The following is a 20,789-nucleotide window of genomic DNA, read 5'->3' as shown; positions in this document are numbered from 1 at the left end:
CCACTCTGCACTCTGTATAGTTGTTTTTTGAATTAGGTTGAGCAGCACTTTTTTGGTTGCAACTCCAACAGACATTTTTGCAGGTGTCATAATTATATAACCACAGGTCTGCTCGTTTTATGTACCAAGGCACGGGGTAGTAGGTTAAACTAGCAAAGATTAGTCTACTACCATAAAAGTAGCAGACCAATAAATAGTGTGTTAATGAGTGACACCTGGGCTTGTCCTATTATGACACCTCTGTGAGAAGGGTCTCCTGTGATTGGATGCTTTGATTGTTTCACAGCCTAACTTGTGACTCACTTACGGAAAGAACGAAAGTGCTTGTGCAGAAATGCAATTGCAATGTCCTAGTGTGTGACTGAACGCACACCCAGGGCCCAGAACTCCCAGCATGCACACGGAGCGGCGAAAGGCGCTTACCTGGCGAGCACTTGGACAGCGTCCCCACCCGGCTCCCGCGGCCGTGTCCCAGGGTGCCTTGCTGCGAGCCCGTCTCTGACGCGTTTGACCCCGAGTGCGAATGGCCCTTCTCCTTCAGGCTCCCCGACGACCTCTGGTACCAGCAGCGCAGCTCGTCCGACACGGCCACCCGGCCCCCCGCTCCACCGCCACCGCCACCACCCCCACCCGCCCCGTCCCGCCCCAGCGAGGGAGTCCGTACGATCTGCGAGCGGGACGGTGTGAGGCGCCCGCTGCCCTCCGCCCCGTCGTCGCCCGCCCCCCAGGTCTCCTTGTAGAGCCCCCCGGCCGTGTAGGAGCTGGAGGTCTTGAACTGGGCCTTGACGCTGTAGTGGCCCTCCTGGTCGCTCTCCAGGCTGCGCACCACCACCGGGTTGGGGCTGCCCTCCACGTACAGCGGGTACTCCTTGATGCGGTACTGGGAGGAGGGCTGCGACTGGCTGTGCATGTAGACGCCGTGTTGGCCCCCGGCCGTCCCGCCGCCGCCGCCGCCGCCGCCGGCGCCCCCGCAGCCGTTCTTGGCCGCCAGGTTGGGCATGGAGCCGGAGTTGGAGGAGCCCAGGTGGCCCGCGGACCTGTAGGGGAGGGACGGAGGGGGGCAGCGTTAATGGCCTGGCCCTCGGCATAATGCCCGATAGACCCTCCTCTCAAAGAGGGGTCAGTGTAGGACAATCGTAGGTGTGGCTCATTGCAGTAATGAGGGGTCCTGCTCCTTTGATGGACTACAGCCTGCAGGGTTTCCCGCAGAAAATGTGTTAAAGTTAAAATAGTTAAAGTGGTGGGGTTGGGCGTCAGACCGGGGGGGGGAAGGGGGGGGGGGGCTGCTGTATAACCGGGGGGGGGGTCTGTACTACATGCAACAATTTGAATTAAACACTAAATATTAAATAATAATTATATAGAATTATTAAATACGCAGCTTTTCAAAATAACACCAGGAACAAGAACAGTCAAATACATTTTTTTTAAATAGAGTTTTACAATACTTTAGTGTGTACACATATTTTGGGGATTAACATTGCAACAATTGCAAGTCATATGAAGTGGTATTTCTGTATTAGCTGTATGTCGTTTTTAACCTTATTTACATTTTTTTTAAATATATTTTAATATTTGAACTGTGACCGATGCGAGTGGTCCGGCAGCAGCCCACCTGTGCCTCTGCCTCTGCCTCTGCCGGGCCTTGGAGGGGGAGTCCTCTCCCAGGGTGGAGTAGTTGGGGTTGCTCCCGGGGGCCAGGGGCCCGCCGCCTCCGGGGTAGTAGTGTTCGGAGCTGCTGTGACTGGTGCAGGACGAGCAGTCGTCCAGGGGGTCCGAGCCGTTGGAGCGGCCGGGGCCCAAGAAGAAGTCGGGGCTGCCCACCAGGGCGCCCACCAGGGCGTGCGGGTGGGCGGAGTCGGGGTCGGACGCCAGCAGCTTGCCCTGGGACTCCAGGCTGGAGCTGCGGTTCCTAAAGTGCTGAGCCAGACTGTGCAGACGGGTGGGGCTGATGTCCACAGACCTGGGGAGGGAGGGAGGGAGGGAGGGAGGGGGACAGGTTGGGGACGTGTCTCTTTACATCACATCACTCAGGTATGGAAGTGGTGTCGCTGAGCTACAACTGAGAATACATTGCATGTAGGCTATATATTCACATGCATTGCATTGCATTACACACACACGCACACACGCACGCACGCACGCACGCACGCACGCACGCATGCACGCACGCATGCACACACACACACACACACACACACACACACACACACACACACACACACACATACAGTAGATGATCTAAAGCTGACGTCACATAAGTGATTGACCTTCGTATAGAGCATGTTGCCTCATGCCTTTATTTCTTGTAATGTCATTTCAGTTCAATGCACTTCTGAACCAGACTTCTGGTCAGATCAGTCTTTTACTTATCGCTCATGCCCGGCGGTTCATGAATGATTGAATCTCACTGCAACATCTCACAAACATCCTATTCAAAGTATGAAATGAAATGAAATAAAATGTATGTGTGCTTGATGTTGTAACTTAATGTTCTCAATGTCTTTACTCACCCAAATTACTTGCCCAAATGAACCTACAATAAGGAACTTTGTCATTCATTGCCTCTATAAGACATCTTTAAAGACACAAATGCCTCATAACGCTTTTCCCATGACGCACCACAGCTATGCAGTGACGTGCACGTCCTAGAATGCAAGACAGGGTCACATGCGTACATGCATCGTGAAAGCAGGCTCCATCTCCTGTGTGTTTCCGGGCGGTTACAGGGGGGGCTCTGACCTGGTAGAGTGTACGTAGTGGGGGGCTCTGGTTCTCAGGTCTGGGGTGGAGGGCATGCTGGACTGGGAGTTCCAGTGGGGAAGGCTTCGGATGGGGCTACTCTGGAGAGAGTTACTGCCCCCCGGCTCTGTGCCGCCCGAGCTAGGGAAACGCCTGTGGCTAGAGGCCCGAGTGGGACCAGGCACGAGCAAGGAACAGGAGGAGCGAGAAGGCTTTGTGAATAATGCATCATGAATGAAGTCACAAACACTGAGCAATGGACAAATAAACAAAACAATATTAAACGCGGAGGCGGTGAGCAACAACTGCTAAGTCAACTTCAATTCATCGCATCATTTGTTTTTATTTACTGTGTTATCGTCTAGGAGGATACCAATAGTTACAACAAAAAAAAATGCTATAAAAATGCTATATATCTATATCTATACCTATATATCTGTATCTATATATCTATAATTCAGTAATATTTCACATATCATATATTGTGGCTGCCGACTTATTCACACTGAAAAAGGGCAAAATGCTGTGCGCCAATTGGGTGCAGTAGTATGAACCCTGCAGGAACCACAGCGGTCCGGATACAAGCAGCTCCCCAGCTGCCCCAGGGGCCTCACCTGCCGTGGGACGAGCGCTTCTTGACCTTCTCGTAGGGCTCGTCCAGCGACGACTCGCTCCACATCTTGGGCTTGATGGGGGACTTGTCGTAGTCCATGCGCGTGTAGTGCAGGTGGCGCAGGCCGTCCAGGGACTGCGGCGGAGGGGGCCGGTTGTGGGACGGCGGCCGGGGCGGGAGGCCCTTGTGTGGGGACGCCACCGGGGAGAAGGTGGGGGTACCCGTGACCTGGGAGTCGTCTGTCGATCAAATAGAACAAAAGGATTGTGGGTAAGGCCCCGATTGGTTGTTTGTTGTAGTAGTACATTGTTGTGTTGATGTGCTGGGGCAAGACAGCAGGCGACATCCACCCCCCTGACATCCTCCCCCCTGAGGGAGGTGGATGCTGGAACCGACTTTTACGGGAGGACGGAGGACGGATGGACACGTACCATCATCTAAGACCAGGGCGTCGGACAGGGAGCTGTCTTCAGAACCGATATTGGCCTCTGTGGGTCAGAGAAAGTGTGAAATGAAATGAAAGCACCACGGTAGAACACACATCCGCAGTCGTTCCGTTACCACGGGGTAGCAATGTTGGATTCGAGATCACCGTAAAAACACACACACACACACACACACGCACACACACACACACACACATTCGGCAGCATGTCGCCCACCCTCGATGATGAGCGAGGCCCTCTGCGTGGGCTTCTTCCCGGAGCGCACGCGGTGCTCGTTGATGGAGTTCTCGATCTCCTGAAGCTTCTTCAGGGCGTTCAGGTAGGACGTCTTCCTCTGCTTCTTCAGCTTCTTGCTGCTGACGTGCGGGTCACTGGCCAGCCGCCGCGCCGCCTCCGTGATCTGGGACTGGATGGCAAACTCCCTCTCCAGGCGCTCCAGCTCCTCCTCCTGCACGCCGCGCGCACACACACACACACACACATACGGACACACACATACATACATACACGCGCACACACGGACATACACATGTACGCACGCACGCATGCACGCACGCACACACACACACACACACACACACACACACACACACACACACAAAAAGGCACACACACAAGTGCACACACACACGGACATACACATGCATGCACACATGAGCACACACCCACGCACACACATACACACACACACGTACACAAACATGCACGCACACATGAGCACACACCCACGCAACCACACACACACGCACACACACACACACACACACACAGAAAAGCACAAAAGCATCACACGATTAGGAGGATAAAAAAACTCTTCCCTCACATGGTTCTGGCCCAAACGGGGCCAACAGAAACACGCTTCAGTCACGCCATGACCTTCCCACGCGGCGAGGACATGGAGCACTGGACCCCGCCAGCGTAAACACATTGAGGAAATGACCTATCTGCTGCAGCCCCCCGCCTCCTCCACCAATAGATAGTCTCCATCCAGACCCCCACCCCCCAACCCCCCCCCCCACCCCCGTCCAATAATAACACGGCACCAGACCCGCCGTCCAATAACAACACAGCTCCGGCAACTTCTCGGTCATCTGGAGAGTGTGAGGTAAACAGACGCCGCTACATCGTAGCCTCACCACAACATGCTCCGTCTGCGTGCGTGTTGAGAAACACAGATCTTTCCTTTACTTTACTCTACTGTGTGTGTGTGTGTGTGTGTGTGTGTGTGTGTGTGTCTGTGTGTGTGTGTGTGAGTGTTTGTGCGTGTATGTTTCTGCGTACTGAATTAACGTTCTAAGTATTAAAGACCTCTCATAAATGTTGGAGAATCACCGGGGAAGGTCTCTGTGTTTATACAGAGACCTTCGGCATACACACACACACACACACACACACACACGCCTGGTTTAACTTGGAGGGAGAGCAATGCTGAATTGACTTGCGTTGACGTCTAAGTGAACTACCTCAGTTCGGAGGAATCCATTCTTCCCCCCCCCCAACAGCCCAGTCACTACGCTGTGGCTCCTGTAGCCTGCTCCCCTTCACTCCCCTCTCTCTCTCCCTCTCTCTATCTCCCCCCACCTCTGTCGTTACCCCCCCAACCCCCGCTCCCCATTCCTCCCTCCACTATTTTGCTGTGTGCGCGTATGTATGTCACGGTCCGTATGTGTAAATGTATGTAAGCAAGAGAGAGAGTGTGTGTGTGTGTGTGTGTGTTTAGTAGGATCCGACAGCTTTAGCAAATTTCAGAAAACATAATTCTGCTTACAGGGCTTTTATTGTGATATTGTTACCCTGGAACCTTTTTAGTCAAATAAATTAAACGCACACACATGCAAGCACACGCACACACCTACCCAGGAACCTTTTTAGTCAAATAAATTAAACACACACACACACATGCAACCGCACATACACACAATGGCGAGACTATTTATAGAAGTTCTGGTGTTCTGGAAAATCTAGCCGTGGTAGGAATACAGCGAGAGAGAGAGAGAGGGAGGGAGAGAGAGAGAGAGAGAGAGAGAGAGAGAGAGAGAGAGAGAGAGAGAGAGAGAGAGAGAGAGAGAGAGAGAGAGAGAGAGAGAGAGAGAGAGGCACACAGAGCGGTGGAGAACAGGCTAAGCACTACTAGGCAAAGGATCCAAGGCTCGTGTCAGGCTGTGGCTTTTCACTGTGCTCCACCCACTGCTGCACTACAGTACCACCACCACCTCCATATACATATCCCCCACTAGTCAACCAGCCAGGCTTTAAGCTGCTCTTTCATGGGGTGATAAAGTATGAAAGTGTTTTGAACGCCATCAGGGCTTTATGTTGAACTCATGATGGATTTGAGGATTTCAAGTTGTATTAGCCGTTTCTCATTCATCTCATCTCTCATTTCAAACTGTGCGTTTAGCTAAAAGGAGAGCAGCTTATACTGCCTCGTATGGCAACCTGACAAGAGGAGGCCAATCTAATTACTCAGCATAAAGACTCTTATTCCATTAGGGTGTTGGTCAAGTTCCGTGCCAAGTCAGTAAGTTATGCTGATCCAGTGTAGAGCTCAACTATTTGTTTCCCACTGCTAATAAATCGAGTGCTGGATTCCAATTCAAGACCCTAGCAACAGAATCCCCTCTCATGAAACATGGTTACCACAATCACAAACAATAGACGCCAGATTTGTACACTACGGTTAACAACATAGAATCCCACAGCAGAGCACTGCCTGTGGGAGGGTGTTTTACCAAGCTCTTACCCTGATTCCTTCCGGCTACAGCAAACCACGGTTTTGAGCACGCAATCTAGCTTCTCCACCATTGTGTTTACCAATATGCTAACACCCATGCCATGAACATCGTTGAATACATCCATGAGTAGTAAGCATGCTCTTGTTCAAATGACCCACTAATACTAACATGGACTAACATGGACAAACCATGAATAAATCCATGGTTTGATTAGCTTGACGCTAGAGTTGTGGAGGGACAGACGGGGGGACGGACGGGGGGACGGGGGGACGGGGGGGGAAAGCTCCGACTCACCTCTCCCTTGGGAGGAATCTTCTGCTCGTCCAGTTTGAAGGCGGTGCCGATCTTCCTCCTCACAGTGGGGGGCTCCTCACCAGGGTCCAGGGGGTACTCCTTGGGGAGCTTCCCTGTCAGCTCCTGGAGGAGGCCGGAGAGGAGGACACCACGGAGAGAGGAGCAGGAGAGGAATGGTTCAAATTATTGGCTATAGAGGATGGCTGTGTGTGCTTGATTGTGGATGTTGCATTATCCAGGAGCGGCGCCTATACTAGTATTACTAGTATAGGTGCTTATATAATACTTGAGTTTACCTCAAGTATTATATATACATTGTGTCAAAGGACTGCATTTATTCGCCTCTTTTCTGACCTGCCGCCAATCAAAAAGCTTTACAATTAGTGCCTCAGTGACGGCAGTGTCACCCATTGCAAGGGAGCAGTCAGGGTTTGGTTCCTTGCCCAGGGACACCTCACCACTTGGCTAAAAAAAGCAGGCGAGATCCGAAGCAGCAACCTTCCGATTACCCGACATCCCGCTATACATCGCGGCATAGAACGTGTAACGGAGGTCTTTGTGTGAGGATGTGACCGGGTGGGCGTGTGTACGTCTGCAGCCGGGGGGGCCTCACCGCCTCTCTGATGCAGATGTTCTTCAGCTCCTCTAGCCGCAGCTTAAGGGTCTCTTCCAGTGCGTCCTGCCGGGCCCGCAGAGCCGCCAGCATGTCCTTCTTAGCCGTCTGGGAGCTGTCGGACTCCTGGGAGCCTGGAGGGGGCCAAGGCAACATGTACTCGTATGACAAATGTAAAAGCTTGCAAAGACCCATCCAGGGCACAGTGAGATCCAACTTAATGAAATAAACATGGGTGACATTGGAATAAGGCACTGCTTGACCGTAATCGGAAAGCACTTGGAAAGCACTTGTTGTGTTGTGTGTGTGTGTCTCGATTTTGGTTATGTTATGTTATGGTATGTTATGGTTCTTTCTGATTCCTACCTAACAAAACGTGACCTAATTTCCATCCGAGGAATGATGTTCCAGGAAGAGCAGGCGCATAAATATGACCTCACAGTAGTGATTGAGACACCACACAGACATATGCATTAGCTCCAACTGTTTTGGATCATTCTTCGCCTTACAGTGTTAATATGATTTCGCCATCAACGTGTGACATGTCACATGAGAGTCCATGGCGTCAAGTCACACGGACGACACTATTTCAGGTCTAGGTTAAAACGAAAGAATGGTTGCTTTGATGTTGTTCAGAACGTCTAACATGAAGCCTGAAGTGGTCGATTAGGCAACGCCTAGTGGTCAAGCATGAGGAACACGCCAGGGAGAAGGGAAGGCCTTTGTTCATCTCTGCTCTTTTTGTCTCTCTGTCCAAGAATAAATCTCTCTCCCTTCTGCCCTTCTCCCCGCCCACCCTCTGTCTCTCTCTCTTTCTCCAACTAATCTCTCTTACACACACACACACACATTCTGACCTCACTACTTCACACTGTAGTCTTGTGCATTGTACTAAAGGTCACGAGAGATGGATATATGGGATCAACTTCTATCTCACATGAGTCTGGTAATCAAACACAAACACACACACACACACACACACACACACACACATGGGCGGGTCTTATATTTGTGTCCACAAACATTCCACTTAAAATCCAAGTCCTTCCGTTCCAAAAGCAGCTGTTACGATCAGTCCAGCTTTCATCACTTTCTTCCCTTCCTTCCTGTCTCCTCTCTCTGACTGAGTGTGTGTCTGTGTGTGTGTACGCGTGCGTGTGTGAGTCCATGTGTGGAGGAGATTGTGGGATGTACACAATGTGCACACATGGTGATCATATGTGTATAAGTGAACACACGCACGCAGGCACGCACGCACACACACACACACACACACCTGAGGAGAGCAGACTGCCGCTGCTGCCACAGATGATCTTGCCCTTGCTGCCCATGTTGGCCAGCTTGGAGGTCTTCAGGGTCCCTGTCTCGGTCAGGTCAATGGCAATCTCGCTCAGGCTGCGGGCCGCGTGGATCTTAGACTGCACACACACACACACACACACACACACACACACACACACACACACACACACACACACACACACACACACACACAGGGGGAGAGGAGTTAACATGCTGTGTGAACCACATACACAGACAACAACACGTTCAAACCATTGTCGAAATGCACTTCAAGATTTATCAATATATTAGAGAGATAAGATAACACAGGAAAATCAATAATGAAATGAATTCATATATGTGATGACTAACCATTATTGTCACAACTTATCTGCACTTAATTGAAATGCATCATCATTTATTTTTCTTTTGATTGATTGATTGATTCTTTCTATTGATATTTGATTTTCAAATATTTAACTGTATATATATTATGTTGCAAGTAAGCTGAAAACACTGCAATGCAACAGACAGATTGTATATCGTATTCGTCCCTATACAACAAACCACACTCGCCCACTGCTCTCTGTTCTCCCTGGTTCTACGTGTCCTACTGCAGCTTTTCAGCTCTTAAATCCCAGATCAATTTCACGCTTATGGGTCTTAAATGGTGTCTTCCGTTGTTGTAATGTTATGTTGAATGTATTTATTTTATTTTTTATTTTTGGCTCCTGTCTGGATGTCCTATTCTTGATGTCCTGTCCTGATGTCTTGTCTTGTCTGTGATGTTTTTAAATGAGTTGCTGGGATTCAAGACAAATTTCAGGCCTGCTCTGACAATAAAGTATTATTGTATCATGACCGGGATGCACAGCGGGTGTGTGTGTGTGCGTGTCTGACCTTGCTCTGCTTGCGGTCCAGGTAGAACTGGTGCTGGCTGATGGCCATGGCCCAGATGGACTTGATGAGGCCTGGACAGGCGTACCAGGTGTGGACCGCGATGCCACTGTGTCCGAACGTCCTCCTCGTCACCGACGCCCTGCTGCAGGGAGCGAGGAACATGAGGCCGTGGTTACACACTGACTGAACGCAACACACTGACACGTCTTTCGTCTTTGCGTGACAAAGCGGCACCGCAGCACAACGCCTGCAGCAGAGGGCGTCCATAACTACCGTCTGTATCACTACTATTTTTAATTGATTAAGATAAGTGCCTCATTGTACCAGAGGCGATGTGATGGAGCATAGCATAGGGTGGGTTCACGTTGCATATTGAAATAAATCAATCGAAACAATGTGTATGCATGATCTAGTTACTGAACTCAGAACCAGTTCATGTAGCCTACACTTCCAAACCCTGCATATCCAGCTGCATTATCACTTGGCAAAACTCAATATGCACAATAGCCATTCATTTACGTGGAAAAATACTGGCAATTGCACGCAACCACACGCTACTAAGTCTGTGTAGCTGGTAACAAAAGCCTCTCCGCCCTGCGTGACACGTCACAACCGTGTCTTGTGTGTTTCGGCCGTTAAACAGACTGAACCCCAGACACTGGAGAGACACTTAACCCTCCCACTAGCAGAATAACAGAGAAAAATCACATTATACTGTAGATATAATAGTTATCGTCGTAATGAGTGGTAATGAGTACAACAGTGGTACTACTGTGGTACTAATAAATACTAACGAGAACTGCTGTATTACTGCATTACTAATAGAGACTAACGAGTACTCCAATAGCACTACTACAATACTGATAGAGAATAATGAGTACTACAGTAGTATAACTGCAGTGTTGATATCAGCACCACATCAGTTACTCCATAACACTACTACTATACTAACACGACAGATACTGTTACTGACACCTAACACCACTACTAATACAAAACTGTTTCTGACACCACTACTAATACCATTTCTAAGGAGAAGCGCATGGAAAAGTGAGACAGGGCGAGCGAGCCACAGAAATAGAGAGAGAGAGACAGAGGGAAAGACATAGTGTGAAACAGAAATATATAGAGCGAGAGAGAGAGAGAGAGAGAGAGAGAGAGAGAGAGAGAGAGAGAGAGAGAGAGAGATACTTTGCGGAGCCACACACGTTGTCTCCCACATGTTTTACTTTTATTTAAACACACAACTGTCAGCCCGGCAACAGACCAACTCACACTAATGACAGACTCCTTAAAGGAAAACACCGCTCTGTCTCTCTCTCTCTCTCTCTCTCTCTCTCTCACCCTATCTCTCTCTCTCCCTTGACCCATCCCTCTCTCCCTCCCTCCACCTCTCCACTCTGTATATGTAGGCATGTTAAATAAACAGGAGAGGTCACTTCCTCCACAAGCAGCTCACACACAGCCATCCATCCTTCTGCGGTCAACTACCAGGGGCTCAATCGTTGTGGTGTGTGTGCGTGCGTGTGCTTGTGTGTGTGTGTGTGTGTGGGTGTGTGTGTATGTGTGTGTGTTTGTGTGAGTCTGTGTGTGTAAATATGTGTCGAGTCCCACTGTGAAATCTCTCATATTTCACTGTGTTGCCAAGAATAACTTTTCTGTTGTTCTTTGATTTCTTTTTTTACTATCTCCCATGCTGCTTGCATGATCCTGTCTGCTATCAGTCTCCCACGCTCACATTCCCCCTGATGCCAACAGTGTACTGTTACAAATCCATAATTCTGTGTCCCCTGCTTATGCTAAATGAGCAGCAGCCCGCCAAACGCAAAAAAAACAACGCTGCTTTGCGCCTCAATACATTCACAGGATAACACACAGAAGCTGCTCATTCCTCTCTTCATACTCGGTGATACAACACGACAGCCGTGATCTCGACATTAAACAACGGCTTTCGATAACAAAAGCAAACCCAGCAGGGTTGACTCATCCATTGTGGAAGATTAAGATGGAAACCTACCTTCTGGGGTCATGAACTTCCACCGAGAACTTCTTCTCCCTGAAGTAGAGGTTTTCCAGTTGGCGCCATTGGAACACCTGGTGTTGAGAAGGATCACAGCGTTAGGCAGGCTTAGCGCTCCACCACGGACGGACGGACGGACGGACGGTCGCTCTTCAGCGTGGAGAAGAAAAAGGAAACATTGTGGAGATGGGAGAGAAACCGTGGGGGGAGAAAATGGAAGGCAGAGGAGGCAGGGAGGAGGAGGGGGAGGAGGAGAGGGAGGAGGAGGAGGAGGAAGAGGACCTATTCGGTGGATCTCTGATTAAGTCCAGACCAGGAACTCTCATCGACAAAGGATCCCTGCAACTGGGTGACTTCACAGAGCAGGAGAGAGTAGAGTTGAGAGTAGTGAGAGAGAGAGAGAGAGAGAGAGAGACAGAGAGAGAGAGAGAGAGAGAGAGAGAGAGAGAGAGAGAGAGAGAGAGAGAGAGAGAGAGAGGTCCTCTATTCTTGGCTCAAATTCTCTTTACTTTTTTCTTCTTCTTCTTCTCTTTTCCCTTTCTTTGCCTTTATGTTTTGTCAGCTCCTCGTTTAACGCAGCCAATCCCAGCTGGGCGAGAACCTTCTCTCCCGTGATGTAGTCAGTGTGCTCGTGAGTGTGTGGCTGTGTGTGTGTTCTGTGAATGTGTGTGTGTGTGTGTGTGTGTGTGTGTATGTGTGTGTGAGTGTGTGTCTTAAATCCTTCCAGACCCAGGGTCTATGGCCGGTGTTCACCAGCTGTAGGAGTGTGTTCTGTGGAGGGCGGGCGGGTTGGGGCGGGGGGCGTTTGTCCCCTCCCCTCCCACTGACCCCTCCCTCTCCCCCAGGGACCATGCTTCCTGCTCTGGGCAGTGTGGCTAGGCGTTTGTGCGTGTGTGCGTGTGTGTGTGTGTGTGTGTGTGTGTGGGGAGTGGAGGGGTGATTGCAGAGCTTTTCTGCATCCCCTCAAATTGCAAGGTACTTTGCTTTGTTTCGTCAGATCCGTACACACACACACACACACACACACACACACACACACACACACACACACACACACACACACACACACACACACACACACACACACATACACACACACACACACACACACAGATGATCAGACATGCACTCATCACAAACTACAAACTGGGAATGGGGGAGCCTTGGGTGGACCCAGTGAATGGAGACCTGAAAACCCATCTGGAAGGACAAGGCAGCGAGCGGCGGTATGAAGAAACCAGCGCACATTAGGGCTGCTCAGAGGGTTCAGGCTGGAGGAACGGGAATGGGGGGGGGGGGGGGGAAGGATGTGGAATGGAAAGGAAGGGAAGAGAAGAGGGGAGAGAGTACGTGGAGGGAGGAAGGGGGCACAGGCCAGGAATGTTAACAGCCTGGGAAAAACAATGGAGCGTAGGATGAGAAGGAGAGAGGGAGAGGAGGGGGTTATACTGTAGGTAAACACAGTACTGTGCGTCTGTGTGTGTGTGTGTGTGGGTGGGTTTGTGTGTGAGAGAGAGGGAGAGAAACAGAGAGAAAAAGAGAGGGAGAGAGAGAGAAAGAAAGAGAGAGAGAGAGAGAGAGAGAGAGAGAGAGAGAGAGAGAGAGAGAGAGAGAGAGAGAACGTTTAATGTAGAAGGGGTGAAAATCGGTGCCCTTATCAACATGCATGATACACTCTCAGTGGAGTATGAATTGCTAATGGCGCGTGGTGCTAAAAATACAGAGCCGGGGCCAGATAGGGCGCCCGTGTGCATTAAGTGTGTGTGTGTTGTGCGCGTTAGTGTGTGCTTCCATATGGACGGTCGCAGTAGCGTGTGTGTGAGTGGTTTTCGACAGCTCTGAGACGCGAGACCACTTCATCTGTCCGCACGACAAGCGGGAGCGTGTGTGGCACTCTAAAGACGTTTTGTAAGGTGGTCCAAGAAGACCTTTAAACCGCGAAGGCTCGCCAGGGAAAATGTGTTGCAGAGTGGGCGTTGGCAAATATCTTCAGAGGTTGTCAGGTTGCACAACACGATGATAAGTCCCTGGTGCTGGTCTAATTTAACAACTTTAAAGTTGTGTATGTGCTCGCTGCCCAGCTTTCGAACAATGGTGTACTGTGCCTATTGTATCAGACTAACCTCTGCAGACTCTGTTCTGGCGTCGCGTGTAATCCTGAGGGGTGGGTCTGTTGTTATGCTGTCTGTTGTTAAGGGGCTGTGCCCTTTCGGGTGTGGCTGTATATATTATCAACGCACGGTTCTCGAATAACAATTCTAAAACATGAATAAAAATACAATGGATGAAATAATTGCACCAAGGTCAAGGGTCTGACCAGGAAGGGTTTGTGCGCCAAACGCAAGCTTAGGTTTGCGCAGACACGGGTATGAATCACGGGGGCCAAGTTGTGTGTGTTTGTGTTCGTATCCCAGAACTGGAGCTGACCTGGTCGGCCCAGAGGATTGTTTAGTCCAGACCGGGGGCTGATAATGACTGTTTGTTGTTGTTATGGAAACGTCGGCCAAGCCTGTGGGTGCTTCCGGTTGTTTATGTGTTGGTGTTGTTGTTTCCTAGGGTCAGTGTTCACGTTACATCATCTACATGTTCACCTGCTGGAGAGGAACATTTCCGAAACTCTGGCAGTTGACTAAAGAAAACAAATAAGAATATAAATTATATTAACTTAGAACATGAATCTGATTTAGGGAAGTGTCTTAACTGATCATGTAAGTCATTCTCACGTAACATTGACTCACACACACACACACACACACACACACACACACACACACACACACACACACACACACACACACACACACACACACACACACACAATTCTTCTCCATAGGACTTCAGTCAGTCAAAATATAAACGACTTAAACTCTACCCAAACGAGACTCCCTAGCAGGTCGTTGTACAGTGTGTTTGTGTGTGTGTGTGTGTGTGGTTTTGTCGTAAATCCTTATGAGTGTGGGAGTGCATCCGTGTCTGCTGGTGGGCAGCCAGTAGGGGGGAAAGGGTATTAAACATCCCCAAATAAACAGAGCAGACCCTGTTTATTAACCTGTGCTCTGTGTTTAGGAACAACAGGATGTCCCCTTGTAAAAAAGACTACTTTCCAGCAAACATCCCTGGCCCAAGTTCACACACACACACACACACACACACACACACACACACACACACACACTCACGCACGCACACGCACACACACATACGCACACACACACAGGCTCACACACGGCCACAATGCAGCAAAGCCAGTGTTGTGATCTTGTGTCCAGACTCCAAGACTAAAAATAGCACTTGCTATTTTTACAAACTGCTATTCTAGAGACATCCCTCTTAATTGATTATATTTTCAGTAAGACAGACAATCCAATCAGAGCGGGTGGGTGTTGGGCTTCCCAGTCAGAACATAGCTGTGACGGGCTGAAAGTTCCACTCTCGGGACTGAGTCACTGGTCTGACTGGAAGTGAACAGGGTGGCTGACTAACACTAGGGAGTCCACTGGTTGAAATAGAGAGGACTGAAATCAGCAGGGATGTGAATGAGTGTAACTGAGTGTAACTGAGTAGCGTCTCCTTCCTGTCTCCTTCCTCCTCCTCCTTCCTGGAGCATCAACGGTTCGCAAACTGTCTTAGACTCTGTGTCTACATGCAAAGAGTCTCAATGTACATGTGGGTGAGCGTGTGTGTGTGTGTGTGTCGCTGTGAAACACAGAGAAAGGGAGTGAAACAGAGAGAGCAGGGAGAGAGAGAGAGGGAGATTGTAAAAGGTCAAGCAAGGCTATTGTGGAGGCTGACCGCGTCATAGGTCACTGACAGGTCACATTGTGTAAGGAGCCTAGAAACAAGTTCCTTCCTGACATTCTTTTGACTTTCTCTCTTTTTAATGTTGATGATGATGTTTAAAGTAGACCTTTAAAAGGGCACCGTTGGCCTTACACATGACTACATTATATTATTAATAAAGTAACACGTGGTCTCCTCGGACGGTCTTTTCATGTGCCGTGTTATTGTCTCTGCACGCTCCTTCGAAGGTAAAGTGGATGAAATTGGACCATTTCCTCTTCCTGTTTCCATGGTGATGTAACACCTAGGCAACCACAGGTTTTTGGGAGACTGGGGCCATGAGAGCAGGGACGGGCCCCAGTGGGGGGATGGACGTTTACACTGGAGTGTCCTAATCAGGTAGTACACACACACACACACACACACACACACACACACACAGCCAAATACACTTAAATAAACATAGAACCATGTATAGATATATTTTTTAAAAGATTCACAAACAAACTCACTCTCCCCCTAAACTTAAACCAGACACTCAACAAAAAGGTACACATAAACAAACACTCAGACACACATACACACACACATACACACATGCGGACACACACACACACACACACACACACACACACACACATACAAAGTCCTCAAACTGCAGTGAAGGGGCAAACCGGAAATCTATGGCAGACAGGAAGTATTGGTCAGGATGACGGGGTCAGAGTTCAGCCACATTCCTGCATGTGTGTGTGTGTGTGTGTATGCGTGTCCGTTGCGTGTGTAAGTTGATGTCTGCATCAGCCTGCGTGAGACTGGTTGGCTGAGGTCTTGGGTGTTCCTCTTTTAATGGAGGAAAGTGTTAAACGTGTTAACACACTGCAGAGATCAAGGGCAGGGCTGAGAAGTTATATGTGGCCGTGTGTGTGTGTGTGTGTGTGTGTGTGTGTGTGTGTGTGTGTTGAACAGCATGCTGACAGGCTGCAGAGCACTGGTCAAGAGGAGTGCAACAGCGAGGAAAGTCCCTCTAGTCTAGACAGAGCATGAGGGGTTCATGTGGTATATGAAGAAACAGGAATCAAAGAGGGAGAAAGTGGTACAGTCTCAAGCTTAAATGAAATGAAGCACATTATTATTCAACATTTGAGGGATTTACGGAGTTATTGGTGACTCTGCTTGTTGTTACATTTACATTTCTACTTGTCCGTGTTTTGGATTCTCTTAATAATTTGACTACTGTTTACGGTTTAACTTTGTGCTGTGACAGCCGTATTTTTCTGTCGGGAATTGTGTTATCTTTATGTTCAAACGCACACCCAGGCCATGGTGCACAGCAGAGACGGTGTGGGGATGGAGAGAGGAGACAGGGGGGTGTCGGCGGGGTGTAGCAGGGGACGGTGGACTCACCTTCCTAGGTTTAACCTTGTCCTGGTGGTCGTACTGGAAGATGCCTTTATAACTCAAGCCCAGCCACCACGGGATGCCCTGCTTGTCCTGACACACACACACACACACACACACACACACAAACACAAACAACGCCCATCAACAACTGTGTGTGCATGTGTGTGTGTGTGTGTGTGTGTGTGTGTGTGTGTGTGTGTGCGAATGTGTTTGTTTTTGTTTTTTTGTCCTTGAATTGTCCTCCCATATCCAACAAGTCAAATTGAGTTACACCTCTATGTGTGTTTCTGTGTGTGTGTGTGTGTGTGTGTGTGTGTGTGTGTGTGTGTGTGTGTGTGTTTGTGTGTGTGTGTGTGTGCGTGTGTGTGTGTGTGTATGAGGGACATAGAAGACAGGGCAGTAGTACCTTTACAGCATAGTAATGAACTCCATATGTTGGCAGAGACTCAACGATGCTCATATAACTGTAGACAAGATAGAGCGAGAGAGAGATACAGAGAGAGAGGACGGAGAGAGATATCAAGACAAAGGGAGAGAGTGAAAAAAGGCAGTACATATAACAGTCAGCACACCCACCAAGAACACATATCACAGCACATATGTACACAAAAGAACGCATCAACACACACACACACACACACACACTTACTTTACAATGGCTTGGCCTCTGGACTGACCGTTGAGCTTTTTGTAGTGCTCTATAACTCTGTCCTCACTGCAGAGGAGAACACAAATCACAATTTAGGAGGCGCTGAGGACAAGAGGAACGAATAAGGAAACGAACGGGAGGGGGGAAGACGGGATGGGAAGGAGGAGACCCCCCCCCTCCCTGTGTGTGGAGGCGGACGCCAGCGGCTCTCTCACCAGTAGGCCAGCGACGGGTGCTCCTTCAGGGCCTGGGTGGGCAGGGCGGGCAGCTTCTTCAGGTCCGACCGGGTCGCCTCAGTGCTGCAAAGGATCGCAGGAATTACACACACACACACACACACACACACAATCACACTGTAGCGTGCTGTAGACCCCCCCCCCCCCCCCCCCCTCCCTGAAACCAAAGCTGCTCGCACTGCAAGAGGCCTTTTTCTTTTAACGTGGTCAATCAAAGACAACACGTTCCAAGGGCTGAGCTGACATGTCCAGTTACAGAGCAGCGCTCGGCATGGCGTCCCCGGTGAATGGCAGCGATGGGAACGTAGTGTACGTAGCATAGCGACGCGGTGTCTAGCACGCCGAGCCACACTGTGGAGAGCGCCGAGCCTCGGGGGCCGACGCGTTGGGGATCCCTCCTATCTAATCGTTTGGTTTGAATATTTGACCTCACAGGGGGCCGCCGACCGCCAACCGCCAACTGCGTCCGTGGGAAATAATGAATGGATGTTTAATCTCAAGGCGTCACACTCTTGACAGCGCGATGACACCCGCCATTCACTCCAGCTCGAGCGCTGCTGACCACATGTTAGGGTGGTTTCTTGGTCTGTTCCTTGTGTGTGTGCGCGCACATTGCATTACACCAAACAGAAAGTGCAGCAGCTGTGAGTCTAAAAAAAACGATTCAACCAAAAGTCTTCTAAAATACATTTTATACATTTGTTTCCCACATGAATGAAACAGAGACGCCAACATGCCAGTAGCTCTTTAAATGAAACATGGGGCTATGTCATACGCGGGATTTAAGTAGGCCATATCTCATGTTTCTAGAATGTAGCAGTTAAAGCAGTGAGCATTTTTTTTATGAATGTTATGTACTTCCAAAGATGCTTGCGCTTTTAGGGGTCGTGTCTCCATGGTTGAGTGCACTTATTGTAAGGCGCTAAGGACAAAAGCGTCAGCAGAAAACAGGACAGGATGAATGGGTCTGAGCTGTACTGAGGAGAAACACACAGGTGGCTCCTGGCTATGCTGACGGGTGCTAAACAGCTGCAGGACGCAGAGACACAGAAGGACTCACAGCCAGAGGAGACAGAGAGATGGGAAAAAAATCAGGGGGGAAGAAATGCTTGGGGGAAGTGAGTGTGAAAAGAGACTTCAACCACCACCCAGAACCCAGCCTACAGCCTCCCAGAGATAGGAGCCGCTAATAACCTTGTCTAATCCTCGCTGTGTCTCCAGTGGAGCCCCCTCCCCTGGCCTATGGGGAGGCCTGGGAAGGGCCCCGGGAGCGGGGGTAGCCTGTGGGCCAAAGCCCTGGAACCCCCCCGTCCCCCCGTCAGTCCGTCCGTCCGACAGGGAACACCTCTGCTTTCCCACTCAGCAATGTGTGCACACAGAGTTGGTTGTTGATGGATGTGCATGCATGTTATCCGTGCATAGTAAAAAAAAAAAGTCTTTATCATGTGTATGCTGGATTCGAGCAGTAGCCAAAGAAAACTGGTGGTGGGGGTGTGCTGAATTTGCAACTTTTTTGGAAGTGTACATGGAAACATAATGCAGTACATATGAAAAAATCCCACTCCTCCCTTCAGACCTTCCTCCAAAGCAACCGTCCCGAATCACATGACTAGCCCGCTAGCAATAGGTCTGCCTAGCGTTGTGGATAACTCTGGTCTTGCGCAATGAGTGCACGGGCAGAGTGCAGACAGGTAAGCCATCCAATCGTAACATTCTGTCCCAATGAAAGGATTCGACGGTGTTATTACAGGTTTACAGAGCCAGCTTTTCTTCTTCTTATTGTCAGAGTATTTGATTCATTGATTGCTGTCCGGATATATAGATCATTTCAAATAATATGTCCAAAAAATAAATGGCCTACCCTAGCTTTAAGTGGTTGTCGTGTGCAGGGGGTGTTGTGAATAGTGACTCACCCATTCCCCGTATTTCTACATAACTGTTAAGTTGGGGGGATGCCTGGGGAATACCTAGAGAAGAATGGAGGGCTGTGGGCTGGGAATCAGTGAGGAATGTCCTGTGATATGTGCGCTGAATTCCAGCACTCCACTGGCTATATTTACGACTAACGTCTGGCTTTGGGGTTCTGTGGGGGTCACGGCTGCTAACAGTCTTTTATCTTTATCTGACCTCATATTCCCCGCTGGGGTGACATATACTAACCCTACATCAACAGCAGGAGAAGAACAGTGTACATTTGAAAGAGTAGGATGCCAGAGATTTGACTTGTTTAGTGTAGGACGATAAGCTCACCTCGTAAAATCTCCTTTGGCCTCCTGTGGAAAGAGGAAAAACATTTGAAATTGTGTGTATGTGTGTGTGTGTGTGAGTGTGTGTGTGTGTGTGTGTGTGTGTGTGTGCGCGCGTGCGTGTGTGTGTGCGCGTGTGTGTGTGACAAACACACAACCCCCCACCCCCCCCCCCCCCCCCCCCCCCCCCCACACACACACACACACACACACACACAGGAAAACAAAATCCATACAAATACACTTGCCGGTTTTTCATTCCCCATTAAAACAGACAGACAGGACGACAAACAAGGAGAAGGACCATGAATACTAATGCTAACTGAGAGAACGTGTTCGTCCCGGTTGTGACGACCAACCGAGCGTGTCGGCAATGTGGCCGCGGTGGCATATCGACGGTGTCTTTCGGACTGTGTTGCGTAGCGGGACTTTAATCACCGTCATTAGGATCCAACACCTGTGGCCTGCGGAGGCACTTTAAGGGGATCACTTGTTCCATGATGACACGGCGGAGCAGTGCAGCCCTGTACTGGACGGATATGGTGACACACACACACACACACACACAGACACACACACACACACACTCGCACAGGCACACTCACAATCACGCACACACGCAAAGGCCGCCTTACTTGTAGGATGTAGGAGGCCAGTTCGAAGACAATGTCGCTATCCAGCTCGATGAGTTCCTGCAAGAGGAAGAGACATCAGGAGAACTGCGGTTAATAACGTCTCTCTCTGTTCCTCTGTCTCTTTCTCTTGTGCATGACGACAGCTCTGGGGTCTCCCTCACCCCCCGACACCTCCACCCGCACCCCCCGTTCAAAGCC

The 20,789-nt window shown here is 49.7% G+C and overlaps 1 protein-coding gene across 1 annotated transcript in view; it reads right to left on the bottom strand.

The window, feature by feature from the left end:
- Window positions 1-20,789, bottom strand: part of frmd4a (FERM domain containing 4A) — a 67,766-nt gene that overhangs the window by 8,673 nt on the left and 38,304 nt on the right. Inside the window, exons 6-22 of the mRNA XM_084477638.1 lie at window positions 20,592-20,648; window positions 19,961-19,983; window positions 17,690-17,773; window positions 17,475-17,540; window positions 17,232-17,289; window positions 16,829-16,915; window positions 11,642-11,718; window positions 9,625-9,766; window positions 8,720-8,861; window positions 7,444-7,577; window positions 6,831-6,953; window positions 4,018-4,249; window positions 3,787-3,843; window positions 3,357-3,594; window positions 2,743-2,901; window positions 1,616-1,963; window positions 424-1,037 (exon numbers count right to left, since the gene is read on the bottom strand). Of these exons, the coding sequence (XP_084333764.1) occupies window positions 424-1,037; window positions 1,616-1,963; window positions 2,743-2,901; window positions 3,357-3,594; window positions 3,787-3,843; window positions 4,018-4,249; window positions 6,831-6,953; window positions 7,444-7,577; window positions 8,720-8,861; window positions 9,625-9,766; window positions 11,642-11,718; window positions 16,829-16,915; window positions 17,232-17,289; window positions 17,475-17,540; window positions 17,690-17,773; window positions 19,961-19,983; window positions 20,592-20,648 (2,641 nt within the window). The remainder of the gene's footprint in view (window positions 1-423; window positions 1,038-1,615; window positions 1,964-2,742; window positions 2,902-3,356; window positions 3,595-3,786; window positions 3,844-4,017; window positions 4,250-6,830; window positions 6,954-7,443; window positions 7,578-8,719; window positions 8,862-9,624; window positions 9,767-11,641; window positions 11,719-16,828; window positions 16,916-17,231; window positions 17,290-17,474; window positions 17,541-17,689; window positions 17,774-19,960; window positions 19,984-20,591; window positions 20,649-20,789) is intronic.

The sequence above is a fragment of the Micromesistius poutassou genome, assembly GCF_964030765.1.
Source record: "Micromesistius poutassou genome assembly, chromosome: 13".
NCBI classification, from domain to species: Eukaryota; Metazoa; Chordata; class Actinopteri; order Gadiformes; family Gadidae; genus Micromesistius; species Micromesistius poutassou.
The sequence above is the reverse complement of the archived record's forward strand: the minus strand, read 5'-3'. Positions and strand labels throughout refer to the sequence as shown.